We start from the raw sequence: 27,775 nt of genomic DNA, 5'->3' as shown, positions 1-27,775 counted from the left end.
AACTACCTACTTGCTTTGTCTTAATTTCTGTCCTTATATTTAAATGGGTTTCTTGTAGGCAGCATGTAATTGCGTCTTGCTTTGTTTGGGTCCCCTTCCCTGTACCATCACTTGAAAACTCTCAAAGCAGTAAGCTGGGGCAATTATTTCTTTCCTTTATCTCAGGATTGCTGTCCTTTGCTGCCTGATGTCCAACCTCTTGAAAACTGTTGGTGGTTTTTTTTTTCTCTTTTTCTGTCCATTTTTCTTTTTTCCTTTTTTCTTTTTTTGTTGTTGTTGTTGTTATTTTGGGTAGGAGGGTAAACATGGTCTCTGTTACTGCACCTTGGCTAGGAGCAGAATTCTGCTGCCTTTTTAAAACAGAATTTATGTGCTTTAGTTTAGCAGTTAAATTCATTCTATTCAATTTAATTTAATTAATTCCATTTTAATTATAGGGTTTGGTTTGGTTTTGTAAGCATGGTATCATTTGATCAAGATATTCACCATCCTGAAATCCTTCCCTGGGAGCTTGAATTGTATAAAATACACTCATTTCTTCCAAGTTAACCTCCTTTGCCTGTAACCGCAAGTGCCAGTCTCCAGATACTCTTCTCCCCAGGAGCTGCCATGAATAGCTCGTGTTTATGAACTGCTGAAGGCGTACCTACTCACCAGATACACTCTGACTATAGCTGGCCTCTCTACTAAACTGGGGTCATCATACCCACGTCCTAATATGTGCACAGAACCCCTGGCTCTATGCAAGCCTCTTTGAGCTCTGGGGGGTGGGGCTGAGGTGGGGGTAGGGGGTTGATGTTTCTAAATCCAACATAGTTAACTTTCAGATGTTGGTAAATTTTAAAAAATAATTTCCATTTCCATGAAGATATCTCTTAAGTTATTTTCTCCTCTTTCCTTGTTCTTGAATTATTTTATTTTTCTCCATAATCCTCTAGTGCTTCTAAATAATCCAGATGCTGTCCACTCCCCGGCCCAGACTGTCCTGGGTGGAACTTTGTCTGAGGCCCACTGGTGCTGTGGTACATGTGTGATCAGGTGCCATGGTCTTGTCAGAGGCAGAGCTCTGTGAGTGTCCCTACCCACTAGAGTTCTGACTAGTTATCACATTGGCTTCAGTTATTGCCTCATCTCTCCCTGCTCTCTCTCAGCCAGACTTGAAAGGGCTGTCAGCACTTGCTCCTTTCATTTCCTCACCTGGCCGATTGCAATCTGGTTTCTACACCCCACCCCCAGCCTGCGTAAGTATTCTTTCCCCAGTTTCTGCAGTTGCTCATCAGGTCTCCTCCTCCTTGGACGGAGCATCTGATACTGCGGAACCACCTGTTTCTTTCCCCCTACTTCTCTGCCACTGTCTTTCGGCTCGCTCCTTTTTCCCCCTCCCAGTTTTGCTGATGGTTCTGGCTTTGTCCCCAACCCCTCTCTTCTTCCAGGAGAACTCACGGGCTCCTGTGGCTTTGATGACTCCACTAGTGAGGGAGAGCTGGGATGAAGAAAAAAGACTTAGTAGATCAGGAGAGTATGCCAGACCTTGGATTAGACCCTTAGTGGGTTACTGGGGAGGAGAATGAAGGCAACTGGAGGAGAGGGGGGATGCTAAGAACATGTCTGCTGCCTCCAGGCATGGTGCCTAAACACTGACAGACAAGTCAAGCATTGCTTGAGGATCCACAATAGGAGAAATGTATACTATGCAAGGCAAGATGTTCCCACAGACACATTATTGTAATCTGATATTTCATGCAAACACAGAGCAGTATATCAACCTGGAACACGCTGAATAAGGCTTTGCTATCTTGAAGTGCTATGAGGAGTATGATTTATATGTTGAAACTTGCCCCCAGGGGAAAGAACTATTCAAATGTGTTTGTTCTAGTTTGCTTTATACTCGCATATACTTGTCCAGAGGAGTGACCAAGGACACTACCCTTCTGTGGCTACTGGTTCAAACATGAGGACCTATTAAGGGGACAGACAAGATGATTGTGTCCAATTGCCGGTCTCAGCCTGGAAATCTTCTCCTTCCTGCTATGACTTGCTCCTCCTTCCCAGCTGAGCTTGCAGCTGTCTTTCCCAGAAAGTCTTCGACCACCTTGTGCTTGCCCTTTGCACATAAACATCTGGTTGTTCACACTTCCTTCTGCTGTGACTCATACAAACCTTCCTTCTTCAGTCAGTCGGTAGTCTTTTTGAAGGCAGGGCTTGTCCCACAACACACCAGCAAAGCACCCCACCCACCATGAGCACTCGGTATTTGTGAATTGAAGTTTGTTTGTGAATTCCTGTCGGAGGGTGAGGATTCTTGCAGAAGGGTGGCACTGGCAGGGCTTTGGCCGTTCATCTCAGTCTCAGCCACTTGTCAGCTACGAAGAAACACTGGAGAGCACTGAGGTAGCACCTTGCCAGCCCCTGCACCCGTCAAATAATTCTTTTTTTCGGGAGGGGGGGGATATTGGGGAACAGTGTATTTTTCCAGGACCCATCGGCTCCACGTCAAGTCATTGTCTTCAATCTAGTTGTGGAGGGCGCAGCTCACTGGCCCATGTGGGAATCTAACCAGCCACCCTGTTGTTCAGAGCTTGCACTCTAACCAACTGAGCCATCCAGCCACCCCTCAAATAATTCTTTACTCCAAATGAAGGAGAAAGGGCTGAGGAAACACCTCAGGCTATCCCTGTCTCTCTCACTCTGCAGCACATCCGATCCCGGGAGCCCCTGGAGGGCATCAGTGATGGGGATGTGGGTCCTGGACTGGGGCCGAGTAATGGTCCACGTGTCGGTCAGCTCAGGCTGTGTGTGTGTGTGTGTGTGTGTGTGTGTGTGTGTGTGTGGTGGGGGGTGAGGGGGTTGTGTGTGTGAAAAGACTAGAGCTTACTAATTGAATATTACACTGCAGTCATTCCAACCATCCAAATCCATTTGTACTCCATTTCTCCAGCCTTGAAGTTGAGCTTCCTTAAAGTTCATGCCCCAAGGACTTCACCACCCATGACCCTGCTGGTGGCTGACTTTTACGTACCTCCTCGCTCCACAGCAGCTTTAGCACCTCTCCACCCTTCTGTCACTTCTGTACCAAGGATGAGCCACCACCCTCTGGCTTCTCAGTCCTTTCAACAACCCTCGTCTCCCCCCATAACACCTCAGCTGCCCACAGCCTAACTGCCAATCTTACTTTCACAAATGAATTCACCACCTTCAAATGCTTGCTTGGCACCTCCACCTCCTGTGGTTCCTGCTTTCTACAGAATCCCAGCTTCAACAGTTGGACCCACAGGGCATGGTCTGCAGGGCCAGCATCTTACTTTCTTCCCCCTCCAGCTTAGACTATCTGTAATACAGCCCATCACCGCTTACCTTACGATACCCTTAACTGCCTTGTACCCTTTCTCTCCACTGCGGCGAACCTCCAGCACTGGTTAGCCAGAACCATCCAGACATCAGATCTGAGGAGCAAATGACAAAAGAATAGGGGCGTCACAGCTAGAAGATTCTTTCACAAATCTCAAATGAGCACCAGCCCTGCCAGCCAGCTTACCACAATTTTTGGACAATTTTATGCCCCACCCTCTACACAGTCTATTTCATACCCTCCCCTTTCTCCTCTACACCCCACCCTACCTCAAGCTCTGCAGAGACACTCTGCTTCTGGGAGAAGTGAAAGCCCTGTGCTCCTAGGGGTGGGGTGGGTTCCCTCCTGCATTCAGGATCCTGCACCAGCATAAAGCCACTGCATTGAACTCTCGCTCTGGCATGGATTTCGGGCCTGACCTTTATGTGGACCAATGGGCTTCATGGATCCCAGGTCAGAGAACGTCATTTATTTCCCCACCTGTGGGGCTAATTCTTCCCTGCCCCGTGGGGAAACACTTGGGCAGCTCCTTAGATTTTTCTGGTTACTTATGAGTTACAAAAGGTCCTCTGGTCACTCTAAGTCCAGTAGTTAAAGTATGGTACCCTGCATAATAATCATAATAATCAACTTTCAACTTCACATTTTGGCTGGGTTTCCCCTCCTCTGCCATGACACCTGCAGAAGGAAAATCCTGAAACATTTCTCTTTTCCTTTCAACCTTTTTCATGACTTTTACTCCACCCTTTGCTGTAGTTTCTGACCCCACCCAGGGTGGAGGTGTTGAAGGTGGGGCGGGACAGTTCTCATACAACTTGGAATTCCATGGTGATCTGGCAGCAGCCCTCTCTCGGAAGTAAGCACTTTCCTCTCTGAAGTACTTCTGTGGGTTTCTTGGAGAACCCCTAGTCTCCTGGAATCTCTTTCCAGCAGGTCGCACAAGACACCTTCCTCAGGCTTTCTGTGCCTGATAGAGACTCAGCACTTACTGAGCTGTGGGGTTCTGCTTGTCAGGTAGCCTTCTTGGTTGGGATATAAAACAACCCCATGCAAGCTTTCTCATTTGAGTGGCCCAAGCCTGGTCCTTGGGAAACACTCACAGGTTCCCTCTGCCCCTGCAAACTGTGGGAGCACAGGCCCCAGATATGCAGCCTCACCCCCACCCCCTGCTGCCTCCTTCCACAGCACAGGCTGGGATCAGGGAACTGGCAGCTTTCTCCAAAACCCCTTCTCATTTCCAGACTTTTTACAGCCTTTTAAACCTCTTTCCTATGCCAGAGGTAGGAGGTCAGCAGGGGGTCACAGAACCAGTTTTGGAAACCTCCTCCCTCAGGTACTCTTGACAGTCACTTGGGAATGCAGCACCTGCCATTCAGCCCAAATGAGCAACTATAGCCCCATTTTCAAATCCTGCCACGCTTGGTTGTATGTGCAACGAATGAAGAGTTAGTCGCGGCTGCTGTTATTCTAAATCAGGAAGACAGCAAAAAAGGAAGGAAAGAGAGATGTCCTAAAGGAGACCGGGCAACCTGATCAGTTTAATACATCAGTGAAGTTTCAGCACTCTCCTCAGGCTCAGAAAAGCAGCCTTATTGCAAGCTGTAGGAGATTTTGCTCCAGAATAGAGATTAAATACATTGTTATATACCAGGTGGGTTGTCATGGCAACCAACACAGCATCCTTTGACCCATATTCATATTTAGAAACCTGAGTGTGAGCAGCGGTGGCAAGACTCTGGTTCAGCCTATGTGCCCCATTTGTCTGAGGCTCACTCCCCAAACGGTGAAGCCACTGCACCCAGAACGGAAACCACTCACTCGATGGAACAGAAATGAGCTGTTTACCAAGGCGTTGCCAGGGCTGGGGTCCTGACAGAACAGATGAGGGAAGCTATAAGGACTGAGTTCTAAAACATGACCAACATGTATGGCAACTCATATTTGACAAACTCAGAGGAAATGGCTTGAAGGAGCCTCTGGGAGATCATTAAATCCTCTCTTAGCAATCCCGCTTGAGTTTCACAGACGGAGAAATAATAATAGTAGTAACTGTAGTAATAATAGCTTCATGTTTCAGTGTTTCCTTTTAGTGTAAAGAAGGTTTTAGACACTTAGGAAACATCACCTCATTTATTTCTTAGGACAATGCTATTAGGTAATTACTATCATTACCTTCATTTTACAGATGAGAAAATAGACGCACAGGTAAATTCACCTGCCCCTGGTGGCCTGGCCAGGAAGGCAGCAAGGCAGCATCAGGAGCAGGGCCTGTGCATTATGACTCCTGGTCCGGTGTGATTTCCATTGCAATATTACACTGCGCAGCAGATAAGCTCGATTGGAAATGCTCTCGTAAAACCAGGTTTAAGAGGTGAAAGGGTGCTGTATACCTTTTCTATTTTTCAAGTTTAGAGTCCAAGAGCACATCCATTGCTTTGAAAATACTTGTGGTATTAGACTGAAATGCCAAGGACAGAGCATGAAGAGCAGGCCACAAACAGAAAGACAGAAGCTGTGAAAACAGTGCCAGCCCGATTCGTGAGAGCTTCATGGGTTCTGAGAGCCAGTGCCTTCTCTAGGCTCTGACAGAGGCAAGCTGACCAGGCAACAGAGGTGAGATCATGGAGGAAGAAAGATGGTGATCCAGGTGTTGGGAGAGGATGGGTCAGGGAGAAGAAAAGAGACCTAGAGACCAAGGAAGCTTCAGAAACGAAACAGGCTAAAACCAGAGCGAGAAGTCAGAATTTAGAGGTTCTAGACAAGAAGGCAGCCTGGGAACAAGCCCTCAGATAAGGGGGAAAGGCCTGAAGGAAAACACCAGTCTTTTAGAGGAAAGGGCTCTGGACAAGGAAATTGGCTTCTGTGCGAGAGGGTTAAGTACAACTGGAGAAGGCCAGTGGTATGAGGCGGGTGAAGATAATGGGCCTTGGGGGAGCAGAGCAGGCTTCGAGGGGTGAAGTAGCAAGAAGAACAAAAGTGCTAAGTGAATTTGAAAGGGATGTTCAGGAACTTAAAGAACGTGAGACCTATGAGTCTGCCCAGTGTTTGCAAGCAGGGTCTTGGCTAAGAAATCTGCCTCTTTCATCACCACCCTCAAGCTTTTTGGTAGACTATTTCCTGCATTCCCACAGTCCCTGGGCCCTCAGTGCTCCCACAGGTGATCTCCCCACGTGTAGTCTATCCCATTCCCACTGCCGCATCCCAAAGCGTCAACATTGCTTGTAGGTGTACTGCCACCCTGCGTCCCCCAAGTGCCCACACAGAGCCCCCCCATTCCAACCTCCCAGCAGGAACACTCCCAACTCATTAACTGTGGATTCCTTGGGTCCTTAGACTGTCCTTCAAACACATCATTCTTGATACCTCTGTGACGCCACTAGATAGTGAGTGCTTTGAATCATGTCTTATTCATCTTGTCAGTCTGTTGGACCTCAAAGACAGTTGTTCAGATATTAACAATAGCAGTCTGTCAACTCTACCAAAGCGGAAGTAGTTAGTAGTCTGTTGTTCATAGGCAAAGGCCAGTGCTGAAACCATCCAGTTAAAAATCTTATTCAGCTTGTGCCCTCTTGTGGAGAAGAGGGCAAAGAACACTACGTTAGTACCTTAGAAGACGGGGATTTAGTTCTTTCTTACCATCTCCTTCTCTTCTAAATATAGTTATACTGTTATATTAATGAAAAATATAGTTACGTTTAATATACTATTCTATATTTAAGTTTAATTTAATATAATTCTATATTTAAATATAACTAAATTATATCTAAATATAATTATAATACATTAATAAACCATCTTTACCATATTATGATTTATGATTTTATACTGTTCACAGATGAATCAGGAATTATTGTATAATTATATTTTCTTTCTTGTAACATCAAGTGTGTTTTTGCTCCTGGAAAATCATTATATTGCTTCATTTTTTATTTGCTTAGTTTTAAAGGTACTTATCAAAATTAATGCCCAAACTCTCTGCTGAAGCTGTAAGGTCCTCTCGGTATTGTTAAACAAATCTGGAACCTTCAGTAATACTACTTTTAAAAATCATTGGACTGTTTCTGTTTACTTTGTACATTTATTCAGTTTTTTAAATTCCACATATAAGTGAGATCATATGGTGTCGCGTCCAGAACAACACGGGCAGTGAGAGAACGAGAAGGGGCGGCGAAGGGTTAAGAAAGAAACAGAAATCAAGGAAGTTATGAAACAGGGGGCCAAGGGTCTCCCAGCCTCAAAGGACTGAGAGCCCCGAATCAGGCCGCCTTCTGGCTTTTATTGATGAACACACAAGGAAGTAGCATTGTTTTCTCCACGGTCTGTGAGTCTCATACATCATACCAAAAAACTGATTCAAATCAATTACGCTTGCCTGTTAACAGCCGGAACAGAAAGTCCCAAGATGTGTTAACAATTATGATATGTGCCTCCCCAGGAACAAATCCTTTATGCTAAAACTTATTATTAAGAATGGAAGGAGAACTGATGTTATTACATCATTGGCTCACTTCCCAAGCAGGTTGTGGGAAGGAATACAGCCACAGAGGCAGAAGCTCTCCTTAGCTGGGGGAAGGTGGGGCTGTGCCCACCTCTATCTACCCCGTGAGTTCTCCTGGTGGTCCCCACACGGTTCCGCCTGGCTTGGGTTGTTCCTCCCATGAGGAATCTTACCCGTCATTGGCTGACCAACTACCTCTTGGGGGCCAAACAGAGAGACATGAGGTGTAAGCACAAAGGTGAAGCAAAGTCCCTGAAAGGATTAGTCTCACAGACTCTCCTTTCTTTAGGGATAGGCAGGAGGGAACAGACGACTAAGCTGCTGCGTGACAACAGTATGGTATTTGTCTTTCTTCGTCTGACTTATTTCACTTAGCATAATGTTCTCTAGGTCCATCCATATTGTTGCAAATGGTAAGATTTCATTCTTTTTTATAGCCAAGTAATACTCCATTGTATAAATGTACCACATTTCCTTAATTCAGTCATCTGATCAGCATTTCAGTTGCTTCCAAGTCTTGGCTATTGTGAATAGCACTGCAATAAACATAGGGGTGCATATATTTTTTTGAATTAGTGTCTTGGATTTCTCTGGATAGATACCTAAGAGTGGAATTGCTGAGTCATAAGGTAGTTCCATTTCCAGTTTTTCGAGCTACCTCCATACTTATTTCCACAGTGGCTGCACCAATCTGCTATCCCATAGTCTTGGAGATATAGAGGAAAAATTGATGGTTGCTAGATGGGAGGTGGGTGGGGATGAAGGAGAAGGGAAAGGGATTAGAAAGCACAAATTGATAACTACAATATTGCCATGGGGATATGAAAGACAGTTTGGGGAATATAATCAATAATGTTGTAAAGATTTGTAGGGTGTCAGATGGGCACTTGTCTTATTAGGAAGACCACTTCATGAACGGTGTAAATGCCTGACCACTGCATTGTACACTGAAGCTGAAGCTGAATAATATTATGTGTCAACTATAATTTAATATATATATATATAGTCACAGGATATGGACTAAAGCATAGGGAATAGAGTCAATGGAATTGTAATAGATACATACGGTCAGAGGGGCAATAGATTGGGGGAGGGGGCTTATCACGTTGTGAGGGATGAAAAGTCTAACTATTACATTGTTTTGTACACCTGAAACTAATTTTTTTAAAAAATCATTGAAGCTATCTTTAGTGCTACTGCTCAAAATGAGGCTAATTGTTTACCTTCCCATTTTTTGCACAGCTATCATCCTGGAATCCCACACTTGCTTGCATTTTCAGTCTTGATGAATGGAAGTTCTGAATTTTAATAAGTAAAATTTATCAGTTTTTCCTTTGTGGTTAGTGCTTTTAGTACCCTATTTTTAAAAATCTTTCCTTATCCCAATATCTTGAAAATGTTTCCCTACATTATATTCCAAAATCTTTACTGTTTTGCTTTGCACATTTAGATCTGCAATTGACTTGGAAATGATTTTCATGTATGGTATGAGGGAGGAATAAAATTATTTATGTATATATATTTGATCTAACATCATTTATTGAAAAGACCATCTTACACCCACTATTCTGCAGTCCTATTTGTGTCACTCATCAAGTAACCATGTACTTGTGAATCTATTCCTGGGATCTTTAATCTCCTCTATTGATATGTTTATTTATCTTTACATTAATATAACACTGTTTTAGTTACTGCAGACTTTTTATACATCTTGATAACCAATAGAGCAAGTCCTACCACCTAATTCTTCTCCTTTAAGAGTGTCTTGGCTCTTATTAACTCTGTGCATTTCCATACAATGTTAGTATCAATTTTTCAATTTCCAGAAAAAGTGTTGACATTTTTATTGGGATTGCATTACATTTACAGGTAATTTTAGAAAGAGTTATCATTTTTACAATATAAGGTCTTCTAATCCACGAACATAGGATATCACTTCATTTTTTTAGGTCTTCTTTAAATTTTTCTCAATCTTTTTTTACTCATTCCTGAATAATCTTCTGTATAAATTTGATTTTATAGACTCTGTTGGATTTTTTTAAATTGTGGTAAAATATACATAATGTAACATTTACCATCTTAACCATTTTAAAGCGGTGTTAAGTATATTCATGTTGTGCAACCAATCTCTAGAACCCCTTCCATCTTGCAAAACTGAAACTCTATACCTATTAAACAACTCCCCATTGTCCTTCCCCCAGCCTCTGGCAACCACCATTCTACCTTCTGTATCTATGAATCTGACTACTGTACTGATTTCACTCATATAAGTGGAATCATTGGTATTTATCTTTTTTTGTGACTGGCTTATTTCACTTAGCATAGTATTCTCAAGATTCATCCATGCTGTAGTATATGTCAGAATTTTCTTCCTTTTTAAGGCTGAACAGTATTCCATTGTATATATAGGTCACATTTTGTTTCTATTCATCTGTTGATGGACATTTGTGTGGCTTCCATTTTTTGGCTATTGTAACTAATGCTGCTATGAACTTGGGCATACAAATATCTCTTTGAGACTTTGCTTTCAATTCTTTTGGGTTATATACCCAGAAGTGGAATTGCTGGACCATGTAGTAATTCTATTTTTAATTTTTTGAGGAACTATAGCATGTAATTTTAATTCATCTTACATGATTACTTTTAAATAATGGGGAAAATCATATTACAACTATTATCAAGTATATTTTAAAAATAATTTTATGGTACAACATGTTAAGCCAAAATAAAATATCATACATAAATCACTGCTACATATCAAGTAAAAATTGATTATTATTTTTTTAAATTTCCAAGTGGTTTTGAGAAATTACATATTAACGTCAAAGATGCTCTCTAGTCAAATTAGGTTAGGAAACACTGTATTAGCTAAAACTGAATTTGGCAAAAGAAGCAGATTAATCAGTGCAGCAAGTGAGTAACGACAGCTATTTAATTGAGAGGTATTCATGAGTAGTGACTCACTATACGTGTGTTTTTGATGGATAATGCAAAAAAAGAATGAGACATAGTCCTAAAAGAGCTTAGGATCTAGTGGGCTGGAGCTGGTGGAGGGGCAGTGAAAAGCATCAAATGATTAGAGGAACATTACATTCAGAATATAATTGGGTACTAAATGTGTGATATAGTCAAGTTCTTCAGAGAAATTAGGGGGAAAGGTAATTGGAGGAAACTTCATGGTGAAACAAGCTCTGTCTCAAAATTGAGAGAATAAGAAGAAATATTTAAGGTCCAAAGAATAGTTTGAGCAAAAGCAAAGAGATACAAATGAGTATCAGCGTCCACGTATACCCTCCCATACATCTTTGAACTTCTGTACATCAATAAAACAATGCTATTTTTTCCTGTAATAAAATACAACTATCTAAAGATAAAGTTCTCACCTTTTCCTCAAAATCTGGGGATACACTGTCCCAAGAGTCATTCACTGGTTATATTAATTACTCCTCGAATTTAGGTAGAGTCACACTGAATATTCTGTTACCTGAAGAGTAAATTGTAAAGTTAACTTTCAACTGCATATACATAAAATAACAATGGGAAGAAGAGAGAAGAAAAAAATGATTAGCATATAAGACATATATATATATATATATATATATATATATATATATATATATATATGCAAATAGAAAATATATAAGTACAAAGCTACTACTGTCATCATTTCTGTGATTTGTTGTGAGGCTGGAATGACATCAGTGTCTTCTTTTGTCCACTACCCAGTCCACATTTCCCTATCCTCAGCCAGAAATTTAGCTGGAGTGCTGGAGTGACCCATACCTTCACTCCCAGAGGGTTTGAATCTCAGTCTTGCCTTTTTTTTTTTTTTTTGGTTTCTGTAGTTTTCCATTAACCTTTTCTATTGGGCATGGAAATACTATGAGGCACTGTCAGATCACAACCTAGGTTTCAGACATAGTCCTCCTTGCCTGCATTGTGTAGTCCGCAATCCAAGTTCCGGGACCTCACCTAGATAACTTTTTTATAAAGCTATCAATTTTTATTTTTATTTTTTATTGGGGATTATTGGGGAACAGTGTGTTTCTCCAGGGCCCATCAGCTCCAAGTCATCCTTCAATCTAGTTGTGGAGGGCGCAGCTCAGCTCCAAGGCCAGTCGTCGTTTTTAATCTTTAGCTGCAGGGGGCACCGCCCACTATCCCATGAAGGAATTGAACTGCCAACCTTGTTAAAGAGCTGGCGCGCTAACCAACTGAGCCCTCCGGCTGTCCCTCTGGAAGCTCAGCGGCAGCTCATTATCTTCAATCTAGTTGTGGAGGGCGCAGCTCACTGGCCCATGTGGGAACGGAACCAGCAACCCTGTTGTTCAGAGCTTGTGCTCTAACCAACTGAGCCACCCGGCTGCCCCAAAGATAACTTTTATTTATTTATTTATTTATTTATTTATTTATTTATTTATTTATTTGCCAGTTTGTCTAATGACATTAGAAGTTCAAAATGTCCAGGAGGCAGTCTCACTTCCCAATTCACATGAACCATTGTATCTGCTGGTGGACGCATTCCTCCCTGGGAATTATGACTTCCAAACCAGCATCTCTCAAAGTTTCTAGGGCAGGAAGAAAAATTCTGCCAATGGGTTATCGAGTTTAAGAGTGAGAAGACCCCCTCCTACGCTTCCACCCCTTGATGCCCAGATCCATGTATCCTGGCTATGGGAGAGAGAACATCACATAATAGTCTCTGATTCAAAACATACTGTTCCTGTAAGACAGAGTCCCATTGTTTTGGGGTGATGTCTCTAAACTGGCACCACAACTGAATCTTCAGTAAGCCATTACAACTTCCAATTAGGCCACCTGCTCCTGAGTGACAGGGTGTATGGTAAGACCAGTTGATTCCACAGGCATAAACCCATTCCTATATTTCCTTTACTGTGAAATGAGCTCCTTGATGAGAAGCAATGCGATGCAGAATACCAAAATGAAGGGTGAAGCATTCCACACGTAGGAAGATTGTAGGACTGGCTGAAGTATTACATTCAATGAAGGCAAATCCATATTCAGAATGCATGTATATTCCAGTGAGGATGAATCTCTACCTCCTCTATGAAGAGGTCTGATTGTAATCAACCTGCCACCAGGTGGCTAGTTAGTCCCCATAGGGAGTGGTGCCATATAAGGGGCTGGTTGGACTCTGCTGGTGACAGATTAGGAACTCTAGTAATGTTGAACAGTTATGCGATTGGACTGGAAACAAAGGATATGAAATTTGATTAATGTTGGTAATAGGAGTCCAGGGTAAGGACTGAAGGAGATGAAGGATGACGACAAAACGTTAAATCTGAAATTTAACGAAGACTTCAGCCAGATTTAAAAGCATAGTTACCAGAGAAGACAGATAATCCACAAGGAGGAAAAGCCCAGTGGGTCAGAGAGCTGCAGTTTATTCATTAGGAACTCAGTCAGTCTGGGTAGAGGAGATCCATGTTTCTGAGCCCATGCATAGCCTCCATCCCTGCCACTGTGGCCACCTTGTTTGTGGCCCAATGAGCAAGCACTGGGGTAACTGGGGTAAGACTGACTTATAGCCACTGAGTGTGTCAGTTTGTCCACTTGATCATTAGGAGCCTCCTCTGCAGTGTAGCGCCATGGCTCACTGGACAGCAGAGAAGTCACTTTTGTGCCATGGTAGTGAAACTTGCTGGAAATCTTCCCTCTAGATTGCAAGGAAAAGCCATTCACTGGGAAGCATCTCACTAGAGGCATGCTGCTAGAAACTGCCCAGGAGGGTGCAGGAGGAAGCAGCTGTCTGGGAAAGCTGCTGCTGGGCAGTGGAGAGCTGCACACCCAACTTGCAGAGAGAGCACACCAGAACAAGGGAGGGAAGCCCTTCCTCCTGCAATGTCTCTCTAGCGCCTCCTACTGACAAATTGTAACATCGCACTTGTTGGTAAAGAAAATATTTGAGACCCATTTCATGTTTACAGAGTAGGCAAACAAGGGTAAATTTCAATAAGTTGGTAGCTGGCAAGGACACTGTACTGGGTTTAATAGTGTTCCCCCCAAATTCATGTCCACCTGGAAACTCAGAATGTGACCTTATGTAGAAATGTACATTTTTTGCAGATGTCGTTAGATGAGGTTATATTGGATTAGGGTGAGCCTTAAATCCAATGTCTGGTGTCCTTTTAAGAGGAGATGAGACACAGAGCCACTCTTAGACACAGAAAGAAGAATGCCATGTGACAATAGAGACAGAGATTGAAGTGATGCGGGGTTGCCAGCAACCACCAGAATGTAGGAAGAGGTAAGCAAGGATTCTTCAATAGAGCCTCCACAGGGAACATGGCTCTGCCAATGCCTTAATTCAAACTTCTAGCTTCCAGAACCATGAGAGAATAAATTTCTGTTGTTTTAAGCCACTAAGTTTGTGGTAATTTGTTATGGCAGGCCTAAAAACTAATACAGCACCAAATCAGTTATCACCAAATGTTTAGTTCCAGTTTGTAGAGAACCACCTCATAAATGAGTGCATGGAGTCCCATGTCTTGGGAGAGAGGTGTGAAGCAAGACTCCATGTGGACGGGTGCTAAATATACAAGGTTATAGCAGACTCTGAAACTCTACCATAGATCTCTCTCTCTCTCTCTCTGTGGGCTGTCTTCCCAGACATGGATTTTCAGTGCTGTATGAAATTTATTATCTTCATCTCTTCACCTTAGAATGTTATCAAGCCATATGCTTTCATTCCAATCTACCTACCTGCTGCAGCTCTCTGACACACTGGGCTCTTCCTCCTCATAGAGTATCTGTCTTTGCTGGTAACTATGCTTTTAAATCTGGCTGAAGTCTGTTAAATTTTATATTTAACATTTTGGCTTCATCCTTCATCTCCGTCAGTCCTTACTCTGGGCTCCCATGATCAATATCAATCCAATTTCATATCCTTTTGTTTCTAGTCCATTCCCATAATCCCATTGCTAGTAGGAAACTGACCCTTGTACCAATTTGATCCTCTTCTTTTTCTATTCATGTATTTATGGAGCATGAATTAAGTAGACAGCAATATGCCAGCCACCATAAAGGGAACAAAAGACACAAAGAGCACAGGGTGATGGGATACAGACCCTGCCTGACATGTACATGAGTGAAATGGAAATGTCTTGGAAGATCTCAGATTTCTACTGTGGCAATGGGTGGATGGTGGTGCTAGTCCAGGAGATAAGGAGGAAAGAGAGGTGAGCGTAGGGGAAATGAGGACTAACTCATGATTTGTTTAAGGTGCCTATGAAACAAACAAATAGTAATGTTTGGAAAGCAGTCAGCTCTATGGTGACGAAGCTCAAAAACATAAGGCTTAAGATATAAATTGGAACTCATTAGTTAGAGACAGTAGTTGAAGCCTTATAGGTGGAAACAGATATGCTAGCCCACAGAGAACCTACAGCATGAAAAGTACAGGAACCAAAGGCAGAAAAATGGAGAACACTAATAATATGCAGGATTGCAGAACAAGCAGAACCACCATAAGGACTGTTCAGAAAAAGGAGAAAAATCCGAAGATAGGATAGTGTGGGGAAAATGTTAGAAAAATTTGCCTTCATTGGATGATGTGAGCTTTCGTCTGTTAGCTTTCTTGTTTCCTTACATGAGAGACTGCATGTGAGAAGCTGGTTAGCTTTTGATTAGCTTTTTGTTCCTTTGTTCACCCCCATGAGAGACTGCATGTGGGGTGATAGCTAGCTTAGGGTTAAGAGAAATTCTCCCTTGTGTAATTTCCGGCAAAAGAGATATGGGATGATGTTGCTTTCTGCGTGTTTTGCCCGCATCAGTGGATGAGGTGAAGAAGTAACTAAGTTATATCAGAATGATGTGACAAGCATGTTGCCAGGTTTTCAAAGGCCTTGGGCCGATGGTCCCAGGCGAGAAAAGTAAGTATTGTTTGTCCGAATGAACTGGGCCTTCAGACGGATAAGCAATATTTTTATCACAGTAACTGCTGAACCCTCCTGGGGAACTGGCCATTCCCTGAGGGGGAGGCAGGAACAAGGAGCTTGGCTCTAAGGTACATCTGAAAAAATATATAAGATAGACCTCAGTTGGCAGTGTAATTTCGTCATCCGTCCTTGGTGATTCTTCATCATTTTAGCATGCTTGGGAACTAGCAAGCAGCAGTGGAAGACGCGTCAGCTTTCCCAGCTGCAGACCTGGCAAGGTTTTGATTCCTTATTGTTCCAGTGTTGTTTCCCCACAGTTTGGTGAGCTTCTTTGGCATATCAGGATATATAGCTTAACTGCCTTCATTTTCTGTCATTAGCATATTCTATTAATAGCATTTGTCTTCTGCTATTGCATATTGCTAAATAGTTGATCAGATATTGCTAAATAAATTAATTAGTCCCACTCTAGCATGTGCTCCTCTTTCTTTTCCCTGCTTGTTACGTATAGTAATAAAAATGAAGGACAGGGTTCAAAGTAGAAGTACCATAATTAATAAAGTAAAATGCTGAGAAAATAAAGACTGAAATATGTGAATTAGATTTAGCACTAGGGAAGGCAAGTGAAGGGGTGAGGGTGGAAGCCTCAATATAGAAGTCTTAAAGGGGAATGGGCGGTGCAGTTATAGTTTATTCTCTATAACTGATGTTATAATATGCATAATTTTAAGTCAAATTGACCTAGAATGGACAAGAGCAGTCCCTCCCCCATCCTACCACCAAGTCCTGCTCCCCAGGGCTGTATCCACATCCCTAAAAGCTTCTAATTAAGGGAAAGAATATAGTGATGAAGGAGAATCGAAAGTGGAGGAGTGCCTGTCCCTATAATGCCATTATAGAGTGCTTGCCCTCCTCCTTCACTGTGTTTACAAATGGTTATAATATTCATAAGGAGTTTAAATACTCACATAGGGGAAGCATTTAGATATAGAGTATGTTTGATTTATTTTCACATAATCTCACAAAATGGCCAGTTACGTACAGGGTATTGATTATAGAATCTCATTCAGCCTCAGATTCAATCTATCAAAAAATCCCCTCAAGTGTCCACATAAGCAACTGTCAAACCTACTCAGTTTTTTTTTTAATATACTTCTCTGAAATGACACTCTATCTACCCAATTAACTATGAGTATATCATCCAAGCAAGCACCAGCCTCCCTGAATCTGCCTTCATCCTCGCTCCCTCTGCGTTAGTTCAGACCTCCATCCATTACAGACTGGATCCTCGCAATAGCTTCAAAGCTGGTCACCTTGCCTTAAATTTTGTCTCCCATCAAACCCGTCCTTCTTGCTGCCATCAGAGAATTCTATCTGAATTACAGATATGCTTGTGCCACTTACTCAAGACCCTGCTTAATATTTTAGTTCACAGCCATTCACCCAGCCAAATCTTTTAAAACTAGACTCTTGTTTACGTCTTCATTCTCGTCCTCAGCCACTCAAGGCTTGCCGTCTCTCAATCCAGCAAACTAAACATTCCACACTGATCCCTCAGCTAGAAATGCATCAACACTCAGTTTCCCCCATCACCTCCAATTCCAACCTATCCACCCCTATTACCAACACCTCTCTTTCTTTGGGCTTTTATAGCATCCTGCAGACAGCTCTATCAGATCATCTGCTACTTTGTTTAGAATAGTCAATTTATACACCCTCTTCCTTAATTAATCTATCAGTTCCTAAAGAGCAAGTATCTTACATTTGAATTCTCCGTGTTTACCATGCATCTGGTATATAGCAGGTGCTAACTCTACTGGGACCCTGTCCCTGCTAATTTCTTTCCAATCTACCCTCAAACATTAATAAAAAGCAAACAAACAAAAAACCTGCCCTTTAATCTCATTGTGAAATTTTTATAAGCTATCTTTTACATTTGCTCCTTTTTTAAAAAAAACTTTAGTTTCTTGGATCTGGCTATTTGGTGGATCAGAATCCATGAATTCACCTCTTGCCAAATCCTATGGCTTTTCACAGTTCCTTATTCTCCTTGCAGCTTTCAACTGCAGTCCATTTTCTCCTTAAACCACCTTCTAAGATTTCACACCATTGCCATCACTGCCCTTGAAGAATTGTTTCCATTCCTCATTGTCTTGAATCATTTAACCTACCATCAATGTAGACACATTCCTTCTGCAATTTGTGTTAGCACTTGCCTCAGCAACGTGTCTTATACAGTGAAAGCTCCTGGTGAAGTAAGAATTTCTTCAAATTTAATGTCATCGTAAGTTCATTAAGATGCAAGATTCTCCCCTAAACCCCTAGGTCTAGTATAGATGGACTAAACCAGCCCTTTTTCTTATCACTTCAGACTCCAGTACTAACATACTTTTTTTTGGGGGGGTCATACCAGAAGAGTTTTTTCTTGTTGTTATTGTTTATTAATTAGCAAGTGGTTTTCAAGCATCTCCGTCCTCTCCCTATCTAATTCCCCACTTCCCTCTACATTTCCAAGAGTCCCTGGGGAACGTGGGTGGAGAAGGAAGACAATATGTGACTGTGGCCTTTAGCTCATTTAGCCTTAAATTTATTTTTAAATTTTCTTAAGAGTCTGAGGAAATATATATCTATATATTAGTCCCAAAATATGCGTGAGCAGGTTCTCACGTTTTGAAAGGGCCTTAGGTTCTCTTGTGAAAACATGGGGGGCGGGACGAGGGTTAAACCTGTTACTTAAAACTTCTATACGTACTTGGAGCATACCCCACCTCAGCAGCAGGGATGGTAGGTACTACAGGGAAGTTGTGCTTAGCGGTAGCAAGCGCAGGAGTCTCCCCTCTCTGTGACTGCGGGCAAGTCACGGAATCCTTGGTTTTATTTCCGGTGAAATAGGAATAGCCTTACTGGGTGACTGAAAGACTAAGGTTAACAACGTAAGTAAAGGTTCTCCAAGAACTAACAATGCTGGTTTATTTGAACCGGGACGCGGAACAGGTGGATGCCCACCCATCGAGGTTATCCCCTTCCCCTAGCTCAGGAGCTGCCTCTCCGAGAGCCGGAGGTGGCGGCAGTTCGTCTCCTTGGTAACCGCTCTCGTCCCAGGCCCCGCCCCCAACACGCCGCGAGGACCGGAAGCAGCTTCCAGCCAGGCGCTTCCCGGGCTTCTCCCAGACACCGCGGTCATCTTTCCCGGCCCCGAGGTGAGAGCCGAGACCTCTTCTCCGCCCCTAGGCCAAGGGGAGAAGCGTCCGTCACCGCGGGGGTGCGGCTCCGCTTGGTGACAGCCCTCCCCTCCTTCCGCGCACCCCCTCTTTATTTGCCCGCTCCCCGCCCGGCGTTGCTCCGCGGTCCCCACCTGGTCCTCGCACATCTCTGTCTCTCACCGCACGTCCGCGCAGCCCCTCCCCTTGTCCTCCCCCGCGGCGCCTGCCCCTCGGCGGAACCCACTCCCATCCCCCACCCCCCCCGCGCGCTTAGCAGCTTCCGCACACCCTCCCCTGATGGCCGCACACCTCCTGCGGTCTCGCGGAGTTTGGACCCTGCCGGGCAGGGGGGCGGCGCGCTCGTGGGGCCCGGCGGGGGGCTACTGTTACGGGTCCGTGGGTCACCAGCCATCCCTGAGGGGTTTCGAAGTGAGTCGGTTCTCTCCTCAAAGAGACCCCGGATCCGGAGCTCTGAGCGAAGCCTCCCCTGCAGGAACCCGGTTCGTTACAGGCCCTCGTGGGGGTGTTGGGGATATAGTTCCCCGGTCTCATGTGTAAAGCTGAGCGCAACTGTGGAGACTGCACAGGTTCGGCGGCTACTATCTCTCCTGAGACTTCCAGAGGTTGCTTTTCCTTAGGGGCGCTCAATGTAACGCCCCAGAAAGCACTAAACTCCTGACCTCAACTCTTCCCGCTTCCCCCCCCCCCCCCACGTCTCGAGACTATTCCCGCCCAGGGTCTGATGCTGCTTTGGGCTTGAACTCCCGCCTCCAGCCTCTTGACCACGCAGCATGGTGGATAAGTTTGGACGGCCGGGGTTTAGACCCCAGCCAGCCGGGATTTCTCATCTACAACGTGGGGATGAACATAACTGTACAGGGCTTTTGTGAGGATTTAAATGAGTTTCTGTTTAAGGTGCTCAGAACAGTGCTTGGCACATGTTAAATCCTCTGCGTCAGCTGTTATCATTTGCAGGGTATCACATCACTGTATAAGTTGTATGAAGCCACACGCTTTGCTCAGGTCCCCACTGTATCTTCAGTGCCTAGAACAGTACTTGGTGAAGTGGGGGAAAAATAGGCTACATAAAGGAAAAATAGGGGCATGTATAAGAGTTGTTAGTTATCATTTAACTGCTGACTAATTAAAATGGTACTCAGTAAACTGTTATTCTAAGAAAAGTGTCTTTCCACCCACTTCCTGCAAACAAGCTAATGATACTTGGAGAAAATGCTGCCCTTGTACATCATTATGTTGCTGGTAGCATTGTGAATTGATAGTCTTTTCTGTAATTTATTTGACAATTCATAGCAAGATAGAATTTGCTACTCTCCTTTGGCCTCAATACCGTAAGGCCTTGGGACATGCTTGAAGAAAATAATTTGAAAGGAAAAAAGTAGTCTATTCATGAAGCTGTGCCTCCCACCATTATTTATAATAGTAAAAATTAGAAACAACCTAATGTTCTCCAATAGAGTTAAGTAAATAACATAGATGTTATGAATGGGAAGTGGAAGTAAGTATGAAAAAATGGAAATACATTAAGATGGAGGAATTTGCTATTACCTTTGTTTAATGGTTCCTTTAATGTCAAAATAATGTTTTTAAAATTAGTAAACATTGAAAAAAAATCCACACAAAAATACTTCTCTCAGACTTTCTTAGAGCTCTTAGCAGCAGGCTAGAAAAAATTAATTGGTTTCCCAATTTCTATGTTCCAGGAGCTCCTATGCAATCCTGGCTGGTCTCTTATTGTGATATTTGGCTTCATGGGCATGATTTTCAGAATAATTGGGAATTACTCACACGTACGAATTAATGGCTCGTAGCTTTTTTATTCTCTTACAGAAGGAAGTATTCTTTGAAAGCATGGTTTACGTTAAGATTAAGAGCAGTACTTTCTTGTTTCTAATCTTGGTTGTATTGTTTTAAGAAATGTTTGTCTTGTTCCACTTATTTCTTTAATCATATTTAAGGAGTATCCATCCATAAGGAGAGCTTTGCCTTCTTGAAAATTAAAGCCTAGTGGTTCTGAGCTATTCCCAGTCCAAATGTCTGCAAAATTGAAACAGTCATCATCACTGCTTTCACAAACTTCAGAAGAGCCTGACAGCATTCTGGTAGTGAAGATGGAAAAGACAAAGGAGGCCTGTAATCTGGAATCCAGCCTCCACTGGAGAAGCTACTATTGCCCAGAGACTTTCCGCCAGCGGTTTAGGCAGTTTGGCTACCAGGAGTCACCTGGGCCCCGGGAGGCTCTGAACCGGCTCCGGGAGCTTTGCTGTCAGTGGCTGAGGCCCGAGGTGTACACCAAGAAGCAGATCCTGGAGTTGCTGGTGCTGGAGCAGTTCCTGGCCATCCTGCCAAAGGAGCTGCAGGCCTGGCTGCGAGAGCACCGACCAGAGAATGGAGAGGAAGCTGTGACTATGCTGGAGGAGCTGGAAAAAGAGCTTGATGGACCTGCTGAGCAGGTAAGAGGGCATCTGTGAGAATGAGTGACCAGGCTGAGTTAGGACGTCTAGCATATCATTGTGGGTAGAGCTCTCAAATCATACTTCCACTCGGCACAGTTGGTTGTGCAGCGGGGTGAAATGTTCTCCCAGCTGTGCCAGAAAGTAGAACATGGCTCTGCTCTTTTTCCTCCCTTTTCCTGTGCCCCAGGATATTGTCTACATAGTTTCTTCTCTCTTACTTTGTCCTGAAATCCCAATCTGATTCCCTTTGTCAGCCTCAGGTAACCTGTTTCCAGGTCTCTGGACAAAATGAGGACATGCTTGCAGAGAAGCTAGCACCTTGGGAGATCACTACGGAGTCACCAAGTAGCCAGCTCAATCCTGCGAAGCAGCAGCTACAGTGTACATCCATGGAGCTTCAGTCCTCAAGACAAAACGGTGAGGGGCAGGATTTAGTTCATGGTGTGAGGCAAAGGTGGCCTCTCAGCCCACTACATGCATCTTGGCTGCTTTCTGCAAAAGGTCTCAAATCACCCCTCCTGCTTCCTCTTCATTGTAGGAACTTCCACCACTATATGCCGTGCTAATGAACATTCTCAGTGTTTTGTTGTTTCTCATAGATTCTTATAAAATCTGCAGATTTTAAAAATTCTTGACATCATCTCCATCAGGGTTTTCAAACTTTTTTAAACAGCATGACCCTTTTCTCAAATGAAATTTTATGTGGACTTCCAATATATAAAACAGACAAAAACACAGGTACTCTGAAGCAGGAGCAAGTAGTCTCAGCCCACAAGAGCTCCAACTCGGCTTTGTTCCCAACCTCTTTTATTTTCAGGAGCCCCTGGGGCCCTTCTGAAGGACCCCAAGGTCACAGTCTAAAGACCACTGCTCTACATCATCATTTTCTGTGTAACTTCTTGCTCAGTTACTGGTGGGATCTAGTATCAAAATTGCCATATTGCTGCTAAGATGACTTTGCTCTCTTGCAGTGCTTTGCATATACATTTCTCTGCTCCCTCCCATTTTAAACTAGTCTCTGTTGCTCTTTGCTTCACTTTTTACAGGAGCACTCCAAAATGGCTGGCATAGCAATCTGTTCTTCCACTGCAGATACTAAAATAATAATAATAATAAATACAATAATAAGTGCTATGGGGAAACCATGAAGCAGAATAAGGGGGATACATGAAGTGGGGACAGGGTCTTATTAAATAGAATGATGGAGAACACCTGTTTGATGAAGTGACATTTGAGCACAGTCCCTCCTAGGTGATCATCCTGGATAAAATGGGAGGTAGAGATGAAGAGGGAAACCCCAGTTAAAGGAAGCTTCTCCCCCTCCCCTTCTATATTCCAGGGGTGGCTGATCGGCTAAGCAAAAATAATTTTTTCAAGGGGATTTGATAGGAAACTACAGGTAAAATAAAGAGTATTTAAGAATTTAGAGAGACATTTAGAAAAGATTTCTCACTCTTACTTGACAAGTATATGCTTCCAGGAGGCTTGTTCTGGGCACTTACCATCTCCAGTCTAGCGATTGCCTTGGCTTCCCTAGGTGAAGTGTCTTTTCACACTCCATTAGGATGGGGCTGGAAACCACCCCAGGCTCAGTGGCTTTGTGTGGTGATGACCAAAGAAGTGATCTGCGACAAAGCCAGGTCCTGGGTTCTTGTTGGCAAGAACCATGTTCTGCCTGGGACTATCCTCACAGAGGCCTTTCCTACATTTCTTTTAGATACATAGAAATTTGAAACCAAAAGCCCAGGATCTTGCAATTCAAGGCAGAAAGAACCAGAATCATGATAGGCTAACGAAACCATTTCTTAAGGCTGCTCGCTACAAGATTTCTGTGGTACAGTCATGTCTTATCAAAGCTTCTGCAGATGACCTTGGTCTCCATGCTAACAAGTGCTAACTTACCAAGAATTTGATAATAGAGACTAGACATTGAGATCACTTTGGAATTTGAGCTATGAAAACGAATTTGAGACAAAATCCTTACCATTAATAAGATGATTTCTATTTAAATAGTGCCATTCAACTAGCACTATAAAATACATATAGAAGCAGAGGTTTTTCGTAGATGGACACTCTACTACCCTTCATCTCTTGAGATGTCAGTTATCCTAGTCTATATTTCCCTCCAACATCCCCCCTGTTTTTTGCCTAACTTGTATTTTCTGACCTTATTTTCCATATTCTTTTTTGACTATTGGCTTTCTTCATCTCCTTTCTTTGCTTAATTATTGATTCATTTATCATTATTAAACTTGTTAATTGACACTCTTATTATTACTGCCACATTTGAGTTCTCTTGCAGTTGCTCCTCTGCTTCTCTAATAATTGCTCTTCTTTTAGGCCGTTTCTTTTCTTCCAGACTTTCCTCAGTCTCTGACATATCTTTTTACCCCTACTCACCAGTCTGCCGTTTGCGTAAAGGTTTTTAGCTTTCTATTTGACTGCCTCCTCAGACTATAAACCTTAATCTTTTGCCTTATTATCTTCTCGGCATTTTTGGTCTTACTTTCCCATTCTCCACATCGTGATGCTATTTTACAAACATGCTAGCTAATAAATAATTCATATATATTTCATTTGGATTAGACTATATTTCTTTCTTTCTTTCTGAGCGGAACTGGTGACATTTGCTTTTCTGTGTATTATTTCAGATAAAGACATCAGAACTATAAATGTGAAATCAGCCTCAAGGCAAAAGACTTCTTCAGGCACAGAACTGCATTACGATGTTCCCAACACTGTTCATATGAATACTTCTCCCAGTTTCACATCTAGAGGAACCTGTGAACAAGATGGCAGGTTTGAAAGAAGACATAGAAATCCTTCTCGAAAAAAACAACACAAGTGTGATGAATGTGGCAAAACCTTTAGTCGGAGCACAGCCGTTATCCTACATCAGAGAATCCACAGTGGAGAGAAGCCATATGCGTGTGATGTGTGTGCAAAGGCTTTCAGCCGAAATGCAGCCCTGATTCAGCATCGAAGAATCCACACTGGGGAAAAACCCTACAAGTGTCCTGAATGTGGGAAAGCCTTTAGTAAGAACTCAAATCTTTTTAGACATAGGAAAAGTCACACTCGGGGCGGCCGGTTGGCTCAGTTGGTTAGAGTGCAGTGCTCATAACACCAGTGCTCAGTTGCTTAGAGTGCTGGTTTGGTTCCCACATGGGCCAGTGAGCTACACCCTCCACAACGAGACTGAAAACAGTGACCTGACTTGGAGCTGATGGGTCTTGGAAAAACACACTGTTCCCCAACATTCCCCCATAAAAAGTAGAAAAAAGAAAAAGTCACACTAGAGGAAAAAGTCCCATCAGTATCGTGAGGGAATCAAACCATTTACTCAGAACTTTTTCAAGAGAGGAAGAAGACACAAAGCACAAACACCTTCTTAGTATTGATCAGTGGTTTTAATGGGCACCAGTTTCCTTTCAAAAGTCATAAAAGCCACAGGAAAGAATATGGACTCTTATGTCAGCATTACTTGCCTTTCTGCTTACCAATACAGTGTCAGTACAGATGTTTGAGGTGCTAAAGCTTAATTCAGATTTCCATCCTTAGGGTAGCTCTTGAAAAGACATTCTCAGATATGTTCTACTATTTCTACTATTAACACAAATGAAATAGTACAGTTGACCCTTGGACAACATGGGTTTGAACTGCACTGTCCACTTACATGCAGATATTTTTCAATAAATATACAGTGGGCCCTCTGTATCCATGGGTTTCCCATCTGGATTCAACCAACTGCAGATTGAAAACAATATTTTCTTTTCTTGCCAAGTAAAAGCAGTTTATTGTGAGGCAGTCCATGGCACAGGCAGAGTGGAGGATGCTCTTAGGCAAGAGACATCCCTGACCCTCCTTACAACTATGGTTTTTATTAGTTAAGCTTTTTAATATGGGAATAAGGAGGAGGAATATTCTTCTCGAAAGGATGGGTTTTCCCAGGAATTTGGAATGCGCTCCTTTTTTGTCCTTAAGTGGTCCTCTCCAGAAGTGTCATAGCACTGGTGGGTGTGTCATTTAGCATGGAGATGTATTACAACTAATTTAATGTGGCTGGAGGCTACTCGGAGGTGAATCTTGTTGCCATTTTGGTCTTGGCTGGTTCTGGCTGGTTTCCTTGTTTCATCTTGATTTACTGACCGTTTTTCATTGATTGGCTGTTAATGGTTTTTCTTGGAGGCCCTGTCCCAGCCCTATCTCATTCCCCCCTCAGCGATTTTACTCCCATATTCTTTATGGGAGATTGAGGGGCAATCGTCCATCTTCTGGAGCTGCTTCATAGCTGGCTAGGGACATTGACCCTGCCTGGCATGGGAGTGAAAATTTCTGGATACCGGACTCAGGTCCCAGGGGCAGGATCTCTCGGATGGTGTCTTCAACCAGGATGGGTCAGAAACCTTGCATGAGCATCATTGTTACATGGAATAGTTGTAATCTGGAAGATACAAACTTTACTGAAATGTAAAATATGCAGGGCCAAATACTAGAATGTAGATTACAAGTGTCACTACAATGTGCAACAGGGTCAAGAGATGTCTGAACCAACCAGTAAGGGTATTAAAGATCTCTCCTAAGAATGATGTTTTGAGTCCATCTGTCTTTTCTAAAATTTCTATGTTGTTTTTCAGGATCTAGATGGTTTCTTCTACCCCAGAGGTATTGACATTAAAAACAGCATTCCTCCCCAAGCGTAGCACAGGTCCCACCTTCTACAGTGAGGACGTCAAGGGCCCTCCTGTTTTGTAACGCAAGGGAGTTAAGGGATTTTGTTGTGCATCAAAGATAATAACTGGCCTGCCATGATTGTTGGATAATGATGGATATATTTCAAATGGATTGTTCTACCAGAGTGATAACCGAAAACCAAAAGAGTCCACAGAACATGGTGTGGCCTATTCCCCCATGAGAGAGAATGGGGTTATCGGTAGCCAGGATTCTGAAGTTGAGAACCTTGAAAACAATATTACCAGTCTGAAGATTCAGAGCACCAACTGGATGCATTGTTCTGTGCCATTTTATGTAAGGGACTTGAGCATCTGCAGAGTTTGGCATTGGGGGATGGCGGGGTTCCTAGAATCAATCCCCCTCAAATATGGAGGGACAACTGTACATTCCTTTTTAGACAAGTACATTTTCCCTGTTGAGAAGGAATGTGTGAGTTACTCAGTATAAAATAGACATTCTCTTCCATTTCATATCTTGAGTATTAGAGTTCTCAGACCAAAGATTAACACTTTAAAAAATTTTTCCCATTTTGTTTTCTGTTACCAGATTCAAAATATGAGTATAGGATAGAGGAGGCCCAAAAGACTATGTAACTCAAGATCTAGGCTAAAAAGTCCTGGCTCATTGTTAGGAGGCAGTGAGTAAAGGGACTTAATCTCATGAAAACTCACAAGAGCCTACACATTACTCCTGTGTTGGAAAAAATAATCTTCAGAATGTAACTTCATTCACATCTTAATGTGAACATTAAGATGGGGTTGGCCCTGTTGCTCAAGTGGTTGGAGCACCGTGCAGGTTGCCGGTTCAATTCTCACATGGACCAGTGAGCTGCGCCCTTTACAGCTGAGACTGAACAACAGCTCTCCCTGGAGCTGGGCTGCGTGAGGGGCCAGAGGTTGGCGTGGGCTGCTGTGCCGCTGTGAGTGGCTGGTGGCCAGCATGAGTGGCTGGCAGCCATTGTGGGCTGCTGTGTGCTGCTGTGGGCTACCGTGTGCTGCCCTGAGAGGCAGGTAGCCAGCAAGAGCTGCTGTGGGCTGCTGTGAGTGGCCAACCAACGACTGGCGACCGACTACCTGGGGGTGGCGGGGGGGGGGGAGCGCAAGGCTCATAATACCAGCATGGGCCAGGGAGCTGTGTCCTATATGACTAGACTGAGAAATAATGGCTTGAAGTGGGGGGGTGGGGGAGGAAGGGCAGAAGAAGAGGGGAAAAACATTAAGATGACTCTACATGTCTTCAGGGGGTGGTCTAAACATAAGGAATGTTCTAATAAATAGGGCTGTCTATGAGTGCTTTATGTAAGATTGATGATCATCTTCATACAAAGGAAAAGGGGAGCTGAAGAAAAGACTGTCCAAGCCAGACTGACTGATGTGACACATGTTGACAAGTGTGGCATGTAACGCGTACCACAGCTTCCCTGGAAAAGGAAACCCTTAACAGCTGATTACTATCCTTCAGGGTTCTTCCTGGCCCCTTTTCTGGCAGAAATCAGCTGTGAACATGTTTCAAGCATCATAAGACAGCCTTTTAGGGCTTTATGCAGTCTTAGTAAGACAAGTTTCTAGACAAAGCTGTCACAAAGTAATACCCTGGATTTTGATGCTCTTGTACTAATA

At 43.2% G+C, this 27,775-nt stretch overlaps 1 protein-coding gene and 1 long non-coding RNA gene across 4 annotated transcripts in view; one reads left to right on the top strand and one right to left on the bottom strand.

Annotated features, from left to right (window-relative positions):
* Positions 1–3,480, bottom strand: part of LOC109452097 (uncharacterized) — a 44,996-nt gene extending 41,516 nt beyond the window's left edge. For both annotated transcript variants that reach the window (XR_012498767.2, XR_012498768.2), the window contains exon 1: positions 3,355–3,480. This is a non-coding gene — a long non-coding RNA (uncharacterized LOC109452097). The remainder of the gene's footprint in view (positions 1–3,354) is intronic.
* A 15,316-nt stretch (positions 3,481–18,796) lies between these two features.
* ZNF396 (zinc finger protein 396) lies at positions 18,797–26,011 on the top strand. Of its 2 annotated transcripts, none has more exons than XM_019740790.3 (4): positions 18,797–18,945; positions 20,925–21,419; positions 21,677–21,839; positions 24,074–26,011. In XM_019740790.3, the coding sequence occupies exons 2-4, from the start codon at positions 21,000–21,002 to the stop codon at positions 24,544–24,546; spliced, it is 1,056 nt and encodes a 351-aa protein (XP_019596349.3). In that variant the 5' UTR covers positions 18,797–18,945; positions 20,925–20,999; the 3' UTR covers positions 24,547–26,011. The 2 variants fall into 2 exon arrangements, with proteins under 2 accessions (XP_019596349.3, XP_019596351.3); XM_019740792.3 differs by lacking the exon at positions 18,797–18,945 and adding an exon at positions 18,967–19,448.
* Positions 26,012–27,775: the final 1,764 nt, after the last annotated feature.

The sequence above is a fragment of the Rhinolophus sinicus genome, chromosome 4, assembly GCF_057876585.1.
Source record: "Rhinolophus sinicus isolate RSI-liver-muscle chromosome 4, RSI-T2T, whole genome shotgun sequence".
NCBI classification, from domain to species: Eukaryota; Metazoa; Chordata; class Mammalia; order Chiroptera; family Rhinolophidae; genus Rhinolophus; species Rhinolophus sinicus.
This window is presented reverse-complemented; position numbering and strand designations above follow the sequence as displayed.

What these genes read in the sequence shown, in the direction of transcription:
- ZNF396 (XM_019740790.3), top strand. Translation starts at nt 21,000, where the DNA reads ATGTCTGCAAAATTGAAACAGTCATCATCACTGCTTTCACAAACTTCA. An exon ending in TTGATGGACCTGCTGAGCAG is followed by an intron (nt 21,420 to 21,676) that starts GTAAGAGGGCAT and finishes TCCCTTTGTCAG; the next exon opens with CCTCAGGTAACCTGTTTCCA. An exon ending in TCAGTCCTCAAGACAAAACG is followed by an intron (nt 21,840 to 24,073) that starts GTGAGGGGCAGG and finishes GTATTATTTCAG; the next exon opens with ATAAAGACATCAGAACTATA.